Consider the following 12,785-nt stretch of genomic DNA (forward strand, 5'->3'; position numbering starts at 1 on the left):
CCTAGCGATCATTTAATAAATAGTATTTTAAATGTTCAGAGAAGTTACACCTTTGTGTTCCTAAGGGTTTCTTCCTTTTGTCTAACTGTTTGTGTGGGAATGCCTGGAGTCCTGAAAAGGTTATCATGTCCAGTTTTATATATATATTATATGTATCTAGTTTCCATATGAGAGAAAACATGCACCATTGGTAATTTTGTGCTTGGCTTACCTCACTTAGCATCCATTCCATTCCCTTGCATATGACATAACCTTATTCTTTCTAATGTATGAGTAAAATTCCGTTGTGTATATGTGCCACATGTTATTAATTCACTCATCTGTTGTAGGGCATCTGGGCTGTTCCCATAACTTGGCTATTGTGAATAGTGCAGCAATGCACATGGCTGCACAATGCAATGATCTGGGTAGATGCCCAGGAGAGGTATGGCTGGATTCACCTTTGCAGTCTCACTGAATGAAACTTTGCTAGAAGCTAGGTAGCCTATAACCTGTGAATATACTGCCTAGCTTAGAATAGCAGATTTCTTCCCATTCGAGCAGTCCTGTGAAGAGTCCCTCTTTCTTTTCTGGGATGGGGCAAATTCACACAGGTCAACCATCAAAAGGCTCTTTACTAAAACCATGCCATCAAAATGTGTCCAAGACCACCATAACCACTCTTCTTGCCAAGGTTTTGTTTGCCAACATGAAGATAAAGGGGGATGGGGTGGGGTGGGGGCCCAAGAAGCAATGGCTCTGGTCAAAGCAGCCTTCTGCTTATGTGCTATGCAAGGAGGTTTGTGAGAAAGGGTTTAATGAGGTTACTATTCACAGTTTTAAAGCTGGAACAAATTAGAGGAGGCTTAAAAAAAATCAAATCGGCCTCAGGAGAATTCTCTCCTTTATTGACACCCCTAAAATACTAAATTTTTCTTTGAAATGTTAGGTGCCAGTGAGTCACAAAAGTCTGAGTATAAATTAAGAAATGTAGGCAAAAATACCAAATCCCCTCAAAATCTGGCCAAATTTATACTAATTGTTCTCAAGCCAAAAGTCTTGCATTAACACTTAAGTATTATTTTCATGAAATCACTACCAGTAGTGAAATAGGATAAAAACAATGTAAGAGATGAGGTTACAGAAACGAGACAGGGAATAGAAAAGAAGGTACATTCGACCATACTCAGTCAAATGTTTAATTTTCTAGGTTCTTCAGGCTCTAAGGAGAGGATTTTCTGTAAAATGATAGTTTTTGTTAGAAAAAAAGAAGAAAGCACCTCATGTTAAACGTATAAATGTACAAACTAGAAGCATCGTTGTACCATGCCTGCAATCCACCAGTGTTATTCTGTGTTGTCGTGCTCTGAAACCCTGCATTCTTCCAAGTGATACAGAGCAGTTACAAATGTATTAGGGGGAAAAATGAGCACAAGAGATGAGAATGGCAACCTATGATGAGAGAAATGTGGATTACTGAGCCAAGAGAAGAAAAGATCAAGGGTTAATTCACCAAAGAGGCTAAGAACAGTCTAAAAACTATGAATTGTTTGAGGCATGGCAAAGACCTGCCCTGTCATTTGGATTATCCATCTTGGTGATTCACAAGAAGCAGGATGCTATCATATCTGCCTTCTAGAAGCAAATAAGAATTAGATGGTACCAGGCGCCGGTGGCTCATGCCTGTAATCATAGCTACTCAGGAGGCTGAGATCTGAGAATTGCGGTTCAAAGCCAGCCCAGCAGGAAAGTCTGTGAGACTCTTATCTCCAATTAACTACCAGAAAACTGGAAGTGGTGCTGTGGCTCAAGTGGTAGAGTGCTTGCTTTGAGCTGAAGAGCTGAGGGACAGAGCCGAGGCCCAGAGTTCAAGCCCCATGACTAACATAAAAGGAAAAAAGAAAAAAAGAAAAAAAGGAAAAATATAATGAGATGGTTTCTGATGGCCCAGGCATTCTTGAGATGAGCCAATTAAAAGCCCGAATCATGACATCTGGTCCAGACTCCAAGATGCTCAAGTCTTACCAGAATATGAAAGTCAAAAAACACACAGCAAAAATGTTTTGCTTTGTCTTTTTCTAGTAAAAGCATAGACCAATTATTTTTTCCTAGGAGACAAACCCTAGATGCTTCAAAGGAAAGGTCTGGAGGAAGCTAAAGAGATGGTTTATTTAGATACTAAAAAATGGCATGGCATGGAAAGTGGGCAGCTGGCACTGGCTTCATATGTTCTGGCACCAAACACTTGACACAGCAAATAGGAAACTGTTTAGGCTAAAAAAGAAAGCTTTTTTTTACCTAGAGGAGGTCTACAAATTGATGAGTCTTGTCATATAAATGATCTATCTCCCCATGACTCTCTCTCCCTCTGGCTATATAGTACCATCCCAGGACGGTGGTGATTTCTAATCCAGTGCCTTCTGAACAATCTTAGTAGTTGGAATACTAGTAGTTAGTAGTAGTTTCACAACTTCTAGTAGCTGAAATTGGCATATAAATTTCAATCATGGAAAGGAAGGTTGAGAATCACAAAATCTACTGGAATCTATCACCATGTCATGTCTTGTGTTGTACTATAGAGAAGGTACCATCATTTCTTTATGTTTCAACAAAGACATCTGACGTTCAAAAACTCTTAAGTGCTTCCAACAAGTCAATTTCATACAGCTTGTTTAGACAGGTCGTGGACAGATCTTCTGGTCTGTCCTACCCTAGCCTATTACACCTTCATGTATCAAATGGGGACATCATTTTAGAACAGCTCAACTTACAGCTTTGAGGCAGAGCTGTATATGGCATAAGAACTATGTTTCATGTGGACCACGTTTTTTTTGTTATTTCTTTATTTGCATACTGGGGCTTGAACACAGGTTTCACCAAGGGTAGGCCAGGGTTCTACCATGAGCCATGCGCTCAGCCTGTTTATGTAAATCACTCTTAAACAAAAAGAACAAAACTTTAGCAAATCAACATACCTACTGCGATGTTCATAGCTGCCTTTACACCGGAACTTGTGAGCTGGGAAAACCGTGAAAATTCCTTCTTCTGAACTGAAATACTGCCACTTAATTCCAGGATTGGATTTCAGGTTGTCTGCAAGAACTGGAGGAGTAGGGAAAAAAATATAACCACCAAATCCACAGGTGTACATAGCTACAGCATCTGTTCTGTATAACCTGTTTGTAGTATGAAGAAGAAATCCCACTAGATAACAAGGTTGTAAATTTCTACAAAATATTTTCTTCCTGCTCTTTAAAAAAATAACCTGTGAATAGAAAGTATAATGTTTCAGTTAAATGAAACTATTATTCTTAACATTGTAGGGTGATTTTCTATGTCCTGGATTATTTTTCTAGCACAAATGATTCATTTGCATTAATCACTCTCTTCTCTCATGGGGCCAATCTCTGTTGAGCTAGTGTACACTTGTTGGCTTGAGGTACATTCTCTAACTGAAGACTGATTTGATGTTAACAGACTTTGCTTTCATTTGTGTCACTTCACAGTGAGGGAAATAGCACAGATGGTGCATGAGGCCCAGAACCATAACCACTTAGGATTATGGCTCTTGTTTACAAAGTGTTAGAATGATTCCTGTGCTCTCAGTGCTGGGATAGAGATGTGCCCTTATTTGCCACCATTTCATTCAAAAAAAAAAAAAAGCCTAGCCGGGCGTTAGTGGCTCACGCCTATAATCCTAGCTCTCAGGAGGCTGAGATCTGAGGATCTCAGTTCAAAGCCAGCCTGGGCAGGAAACTCCCTGAGACTCTAATCTCCTATAAACCACCAGGAAACTGGAAGTGGCGCTGTGGCTCAAGTGGTAGAGTGCTTGCTTTGAGCTGAAGAGCTAAGGGACAGCACCCAGACCCATAGTTCAAGCCCCACGACTGACAAAAAAAGAAAAAAGAAAAAGCCTAGGATATTGGTTCTTATTATTCTTTCTTGGAATTTGAGCTTAAGAAACAGATTTACATGAAGCTTAAGAAATGCATCAATAAATGGGGTTCAAGCCTAGGTACACTGGTTCCTGCTCATCACATCATGCTGCATTTGCATCGTATCCCTTCCTGCCACTGGTCCACATCTGACTTGCCCTCAGCTCAGGGCTACCCAACTTGTATGCAAACCTGTCTCCTTATTTATTCTTTTACACAGTGTGTCATGATGTATTCCAGGCTGACTTCAAATGCTCAGTTCTCATGTCCACACTCCTGAGTACTCAGATAATAGGTATGCAAAAACACACCCAGCCTCCCCCCCCCCCCACCTGCCCAAACACTCTTACAATCAGAATCTTCTAATTTCGTTGAGCTTTTTTGCCCTTGCTCTGTTTTATACCAACTCAGTCCTTTGCTAGACACTAACAACTTACTATGTGTAAGTTGGTTTTCTATGCTGCCAGATGTATAAAGATGAGCAAAACTTAAGTTCTGGTGCAATAACTGATAGACCAACAGACTTACAGATGCAAAGCAATTTAGTAAAGAAAAGTCTGAGCAAAGGCAAAAGGAAGGGAATGAAGGTGTGTTTAGCCAAACACACATGCCCACAAGCCTAAGTCGAGGATCTGTTTCTGTATGGCTCTAGAGGCTGAGTTGTAGCGGATAGCGATCCTGGACCTTGACCTCCATAGAGACAAAGAGCACTCACACAGATATTTCATTTAACGTATCCAAAATGAAACACAATTTGTGGCCTAATTTCCATGTTGCAAATGAGAAAATCGAAGCCCAAAGATGGTTCCTAGCTCTTTCTAACCTCACTTTCCTTCACTGCACTTACCCTCCCCAAAAATGTTGTCTTAGTTTAAAATACCAGTTTTTTTCTCTCCCTCCCTGCCCTATGTCATATATTTAGTGCTGTGCAAACAGGAATTTGGCATCATCCACCCAGAGCTAGGGAAAGGTATATAGATTGTGTAGATAGTGTAGATAGATAGATAGATAGATAGATAGATAGATACAGACAGACAGACAGACAGACAGACAGACAGACAGACAGACAGACAGAATATATCTTGAGCAAATGCAAATCCAGTTAGCAGGTGGTAAGGTTGTTTCTCAAACCTAGCTCTTCTGAATCAAACGTGTGTTCTATTTCTTTCTTAGCAAAATCCTTCTGCTCCATATGACAAAAGGGTGGACAACTTACAAGATTGTTTCAATATCCTGGTAAACATCAAGGTCCAAAATTCTGAAATGGAAATATGAAGACTATCATAGGATATAGGGGGGATGCAGATATGTGGGCAGTTCAATAAAGGGGATGTGACTATTACGTGCCTGCCTTTCTTACTCCAGATCATCATTAACTGCAAGAAGGTAAGACATGGGTCTGCTCTGTCTCCTTAGCCTTCAGTCGAGTGGATGGTTTGCCAAGGTGGCTTATTACATGGACTGAATTCCCATTCGACACAGGAGGCCCTGCTTCTGCTTTCAACCCACTGGGTTTCTATCCATGATCCTGATGCCTGCTTGGCTTTGGTTGACTCATCTCCATTTGCTCTTGGCCTTCTCTAGGCAGGGGACTACATGGTAGGATGAAAGGAAGGGGAACAAAATGATACAAGTTCTTTCTTCAAAAACAAGTAAGCCGGGTGCCAGTGGCTTACTCCTATAATCCTACCTACTGAGGAGGCTGAGATCTGAGGATCATGGTTCATAGCCAGCCTAGGTGGAAAGTCCATGAGACTCATCTCCAGTTAATCCCCAGAAAACCAGAAGTAGCACTGTGGTTCAAAGTGGTAGAGTGATAGCCTTGAGTGATAAAACTCAGGGATAGCACCCAGGCCATGAGTTCAAGCCCCAGGACTGACCAACAAAACATAAAAAAACAGACTAGTTGAGGGAGATTAAAAAGACTCACCAAACCTTTTATTAATTAGCATAGTATCTGATTATCAGCTTGGATCAGGTTAGGAGGAGGGCTATCCAAAGACCGGATAGATGAACTAGTACCAAGGACATATGCCTGCCTAACAGTCCTTGTGCTAGGTGTCCTGCACAAGTTGCAGTGGATTTTTGCACTTGGGTGTGTAGAGTGCAAATGGCCTTTCAAGATGGCAGCCAGGGCAGGAATTGTGAGTTTTCTTTGGGAGATGCTGACATAGCAAAGCCAGAAGCCAAAAGCAAAGGCCTGCTTGTAAACTTATCCAAGGAAAGCAGATGCAGAGATCAGCTGTGGTTGCCCCAAATGACGTGGAACACAGAGTGACAGTCTATTTGGCTCATGTCTCCCTCTCTCTATTTGAGTGAGGCTCACCAAGTTTAGAGTTGTATTTACTTTGTAGGTGTCTCCCTGTCATGAAAAATATGTTTTCTAGGGGCTCGCTTTCTGAGCCATGGCAAATATTTTGGTTGTTTTCCAAAAATGAACAAATGTGACAGCAATTAAAGTATGAGACTGACGTTCATATGCCAGATTCATCTTTATTCCCGGCAGTTGCAGATGCAGATCTGTTTAGCCAGCTCCACCTGTCACTGGATCCCTTCCAAAAAAAGATCAAGATGTTGGTCAATAAACCTTGTATTTTGTGCTGCTCATTAACTTCAACTTTGGAAGAAAATGCTGAGATAACATATGACTATGTCATAAACAGTCAGCCTGCCCCTCCTAGGAACATCTGCCAGGGCTTACCTGGGGCTATGCCTATGAATGGTCTGATGAGACCCTAAGGTCGACTTGACCATAGCAAGCATGCACTGGGCTGGGATGTGGCAAGTCTTGTGCTAATGCCCACACATATGCTGTTGGGATTCTCCCATTCACAAACCAGTCATTTCACATGCAGTAAGAATTCCCATGTTTAGGTCAGAATGAGATGAAACCCACAGACCTTCAGAAGCACTTGAAGTCCACTCATTCCTATTACTACTTGGTTTTCAATGACCAGATCTCAGCACAGAACTTTCATCTCAGCACAGAACTTTCATTCAGTCTGCTACAGTGATTGTCAACCTCTATGAAGGATCACGCAGCAGAACTCCTTTTGCAGACTATAAGCTCTCTGTCAAAGCTACTCAACTCTACTATTGTAATGAGAAGCCAACCGCAGGCCTGTGTAAATGAATGAGTATGGCAGTGTGCCCATGAAAGTCTATTTACAAAAATCAGTGGCAAGCTATAGCTGGTCAGAGGTCCTCGAAGAGAACCTTGCAAAACATATTGCATGTAGAACTTGAGGCCTTTCCAAAGCCTTAAACTGTTAGCAACAATCACCTTACATTCTCCCATCACCAAGGAGGGATGGCACTGCTTAGCCTCACAAAAATGGTGGGAGTAAAAACGATTACTTCTTTTTTGACTACTTAAAGATAAAAATAAAATTAAAAAAATTATTACCTCTAAGTCATAGATGAGGAAAACAGGCTCAGAAAGCTTTTGTGATATGCCTGAGGTTTCACTTTGGGCAAGAAGAGAGGGTGACAAATCAAGAATCTGTGACTATAATGCCTTTTCCCAGATCATTGTGAGGTGGGGTGGACCCCCCCCCCCGCCCACGTGAAACATCTGGCTGATAGGAATGTACCCACATGGATGAGGTTTCTCTGCCTTATCTCTTGGGGTCTGAATTTTGACCTTGATCTCATTTACATGGTTCAATGAGCAGCCCTGCCAACCCTGCAATAAAAACCCAAATACTGCCTTTGCAAGGAAAGCTCAATGACTTCATTTAAAAGTAACATCTGTAATAATAAACAGGCTCCAGTGAAACTATTAAAAGGGAAGCCAATGGCACAAACATTGTTTTATAAATAAATCAGAAGTCATAGTGAGTGATACATTTAGTTTTCACACACACACACACACACACACACACACACACACACACACACACACACACACACACACACACACACACACACACACACACAACATTCTAGTTCCTTAACAATTGTTCCAGCACTGCAGCTCAGTATCAGGCAAGGTTTCTCAAATTCTCCCAGTGAGGTTTTCTTTGGCATGTGATTAGATCTCATCCTTTATTTGGTGTTAACAGAAGATGATGGATGTGTTGATTATGAGCTCCACACCCCTACCGCTGCCCCAGCAGTAATTTATCAGTGTGGTACAATCCAGGCAGGATCCTCTCTGACCTAGATGTGGTGGTGAATGAGGGACTGCTTATCCATGAAGGCAACCCAGAGGAGCTTTCTCCATTCATATACATCACTTGGACCACTTGGGCTAGTGTCCAAACACAAGGTCCTGCAGACTCATTCCTTCCTCAGACATGTTGGAAGTTGTCTGGGAATAAATCTGGGCAGGTGATCAACCTGCTGGTCCATAATGTACAGCATTAGCCTTGAATGAGTAAGGTCAGAATCTGTCTACATTGCTCTGTGCCACAGATAGGTATGTTTTCTTTTTCCTTGCAAAAGTCTGTCTCCAAGCAGGGGGTTTCCCATGTCTTCTAGAATCTCTTATTGAGTTATCACTCCCCGCCTTCTACTCAGTGGTATAATTTCCAGATCCCTCATTTCTAGCCCAGATGCTCTGTGGCTAACTCTTTTTTGCATTTCTTGAAGCACAGAGTCCCCATTCTTACCATATTCAGATTCCTGTTCTCGGAAAATTTGTGGAAATGGTAGCTGTAGTATCAGGCTGAGATGCCCTGGTTGATAAAATTATAAAAATCTTTATAATTCTAGCTACTTAGGAGGCTGAGATCAGAGGATCACAGTTTGAAGCCATCAAGACACGAGACTCTTATCTTCAATTAACTAGCAAAAAGCCAGAAATGGCTATGGATCAAGTGGTAGAGGTCCAGCTTTCAGGAACACACACACACACACACACACACACACACACACACACACACACACACACACACACACACAAACTAAAGGACAGGGTCTAGGGTCTAAGCTTAAGCCTCAGTACTGGTTCAAAAAAATAATAAAACTGTACTTTTCTCTAATGCAAACTGAATTAAATACTTTGACTACACCAATATGGCAGCAATGATAATTTTAAATGTCTTAGAATGCTAGCTAAACTTTTCTCCAAACATCATTGCCTTGTTGAGAGCACTTACCTACACAAGATCTGACCAGGAAATGGAGCAATGGAAGTTCTGCCCCTGGGCCCAGATATGTCAAAATACATTAACTACATGTGTTCAACACATGAAATTTACTGAATGCCAACCATACCTCTAGTAAGCCTGTTTTGATAATAAAACAATGAAGATTTATTGAGTAGCCTACCAAAATTTCTATATATGGTGTGCTGCTTTTCATAATTACCCATGAGTGCATTTTTCTATCCCTATTTTATAGATGCAGAAATATCTTGCTCAAAGCCACAGAGGTATAATCTTGACTGCAATACTATAGTACTTCTCTGTGTTAAACAACAACAACAACAACACACACATGAACATTGGGAAGAAGAGGCTGCAAAAATTTGAGTTTGAAAAAAAAAAAAAAAAAAAATTTGAGTTTGAAGCCAATCTGGACTATACATGAGGCTACCTCAACAAAACAAAACAAAATCAAGCCATAGATGAATCAGTGAGACAAGCACACTGGATATTTCTTGAGAGGCAGAATACAGAATAAATATATAAATATGTTGGTGTTTCTCAACCAAAATAATAGTGGCATTAGTGTGTAAATGTACTATGTAGACAGTGATAGAGGGGTGAGATGGGTTGGAACATATTGTAAATATGTATGGAAATGTAATGCTGAGAACCCCTTTTGTGTGACTAATATAGACCAACAAGCAAACAGTGTAAGTAAAGGCAAACAGACACAACAGGAAGCAATGAAATAAGACTTAAAATGAAATGAAGACATAAAATGAATCTGTTGAAGGGGAAAAAAAATAAACTGTGGAGCTAGTAAATCTGGCCCAGATTAGTCGGAAAATCCAATGTCATCATGTTATCATTGACTTTCCAGACTGGCTTAGCAGGAAGATGGCACAGATAAAACCTATGTATTAGGAGACAGTGTCCACAATAATCAAACATGCATGGTCCTGAGCAACATTAAATGGTCAGTAGAATAGTTTAGATTAGATGGGGAACTCTTAGCAGGCAGAGAAACTATATCATTAAGGTATCTCAATCTTTTTGTAAGTGTTGCACAGGTAAGAGATGTAAGCCTCAGGATTCTGTTCTTTTCAATATCATCGATATCAAAGTCTTTGTTTCCAGAGACGGCTTCAAAATGAAAAGATGGATAAAAGTAGGCAAAACATAGAAGTTAACAGGATGTAACTGATACTTCTAAATTTATGATCAGATTGATTCCTTGTGATAAGCCTGAAAATATGGTAAGATAATAACAATGCATCTACTCTACCAAACATCGTAACTTAGTCTCACTTACCACAGACATATTCAGAAAACTTGCATTAGCTTACAATTGGGCAAAATAATATAATAACAAACCTTAATTTATAAAAAGTGCCGACTGTCCCAGCACATATCCAGATGGAAATTTTGTAGATATGAGACGGGCTGCAAAACCCCAAACATAATATCCAAAAGCCATTAGCAACATGATGTATTCTAGAGAATGGGCTACTTGCTCTCAGATAAGGAGACTAACTGGGAGCTTGGACCACTGCCATTGCCCAGGATCATGAGAGATGACTGTGCCACATAGCACTCTGCTGGAAAGATTGAAATTCAAACTCTCAGCTATGATTTTTACTGAATCTTTGCAGCATTACTAAACAACAGTGGCAACAACAAAACACCAGCAAGCTGCACCATCATAAGTCAGGGACTATACAACTAGAGAGGAAGACTGAAGTTCCAACTGGATTTCATAACATTTATGCAAAAAGGGGAGATCCGCTTTCTGTGGATTCAGAAATTATAAGTGGGTACTATGTGCCAGATGTCCAAAAATAGTCAGAAATGTCTTTTAGATGAACAGAGAATAGTTCGTGGTGGCCTTTAAACAAAGGGGAGCCCCTACTGCTGTGATGTCTCGGAAGCAAAAGCAATGAAAGTATGTTAATTGTAGAGGCTACTATAGCACCTCTTATTACAAGCCTTAAAACTCAGGAACGATGCCTAAGAATGTAAAAGTATTTGGTTAAAACCCTGAAGACCATCATGTGGGCCTTAGTAGTTTTTACTGAACTCTAAAAAATTTGTGTTTCAATTTTGCTTCAGACTGTGTAATGAGAACCTTTGTATCTGGTCACAAGTTCAGAACAATCCTTCACCAATCAACTCTGAGGTGGACAAAATGAACACTTCTATAACAATGAATTATATTTAAAAAGTTAGGCATGTATGTATATATGTATCTATATATAAAGTTAGGCTTACATATGAACGTCTAATGCATTAAGAAACATTTAGCTATAGATCTACTACGGTTTCAGAGTGTGCACTAAAAGGTTCATATGTAGAAATCTGGTCCCTTTGTGAGCTATTATGGCAAATGCTTAATCCAACTATAGTGTGTGGATATAAGGCCTCCATGATTGAATACTGGTGGTTATGTAAGAGAGAGAACAGAAGGGAGAAGAGGGGAAGGGAAGGGAGACAAAAAGGGGTAGGAAAGAAAGGGGATGAGAAGAACTAGTGAATATTACATACTCATTTTATGTAATGCCCTATATGCTGCTTCACAATTCTGCCAAAAGGAAAGCCACCCTTAAGAAGTCTCTCTCTCTCTCTCTCTCTCTATCTATATATTTGATGCCCAATTCAACACTATTCAGCCACACATATTAATGTAGCTCCTGGACATTGGACTAGAATTATGAACTAAAATAAAATCTCTCTCTTTTAAAAAATATGTTAGCCTGTCTCAGGCATTTTGGTATAGTGGTGGTCAGTCTAACACCTGTATAACTGGAAAGGATGAACATATAATGGTATTATGACATTTTCATCAAATATTACCTGGGATAAAACAAGCTATGATTTCTTTGGATATACAGTCACCAGTACAGCAAGTACACTGTAGAGGATTTCCTTGAATTAGATTTCATTGAATTAGAGTCTAGTGAAAATAAAGATCTAATTTATTTAACATCCAAATTCATGAATACCTTATTCTTTGCTGGAACCCCTGTTGGAAGGGATAGGATCTATAGATACCAGGTTAAAAGTCCTTCTTGAACAGACAATACACTCTTGCTGCTTTTAGTGCTCATAGGGATTAGAAATTGGCTTACAAAAGAAGTTTCATTGTACACCTACAACGGTTTCACTACTGACACGAAGATGAACTCCAAATACCTACACACAGTGGTAGGAAGACATCAAAGTACTCAGTGTTCCCAAAGCTAGTATTGTTCCTGAAACTTTGTAGCAGTTTGGAAAAAAACCCAAACTGCTTCTAAAAATTAAAACATCCAAGGCCTAGTATGAAAGATTGATAAGATAGGATGTTACCAGTCCAACCTACTTTCTCTGAATCTAAAAATTACCAAGGTGCCAACCAGTGATAATCAGTATTGAGACAGATAAGGGTAAGGTAAATGTTGCAACAATGTTCTATACATTTTATATAGTATTGAAATCTTACATCATTAATTAAAAGGAGAAAACTGAAGCTAAAGCAGGTGAAATAATTTATCTATGACTCTAGTGTTAGTAAAACGTTAGGAGGTAAGCTCCAAGCAGCGGATCTAGTAAGTTACCTTGCTTTCTTCCCTCCTTTCTGGCTGTAACATAGTTATTGAGTCCTAACTCTGTGTAAAGCACCAGGCAGGGGCCATACCCCCTGCCTTTCCATCTAGTCCATTTCCTACTAAACTACAGTCTTTGCTGGTGGGAGGAAGAACACAGGTGAGACAGTGCGTCAGAGAGAGAGAGAAATGTTCTT

General features: G+C 40.1%; 1 protein-coding gene across 1 annotated transcript in view; it reads right to left on the minus strand.

Moving 5' to 3' along the window:
• The window catches only part of Cachd1 (cache domain containing 1), a 226,216-nt gene that overhangs the window by 65,980 nt on the left and 147,451 nt on the right, over positions 1-12,785 (minus strand). The window contains exon 5 of the mRNA XM_042685056.1: positions 2,955-3,081. Coding sequence (XP_042540990.1) covers positions 2,955-3,081 — 127 coding nt within the window. The remainder of the gene's footprint in view (positions 1-2,954; positions 3,082-12,785) is intronic.

Source organism: Dipodomys spectabilis, unplaced genomic scaffold (assembly GCF_019054845.1).
Source record: "Dipodomys spectabilis isolate Male_0828 unplaced genomic scaffold, ASM1905484v1 ptg000002l, whole genome shotgun sequence".
NCBI lineage: Eukaryota > Metazoa > Chordata > Mammalia > Rodentia > Heteromyidae > Dipodomys > Dipodomys spectabilis.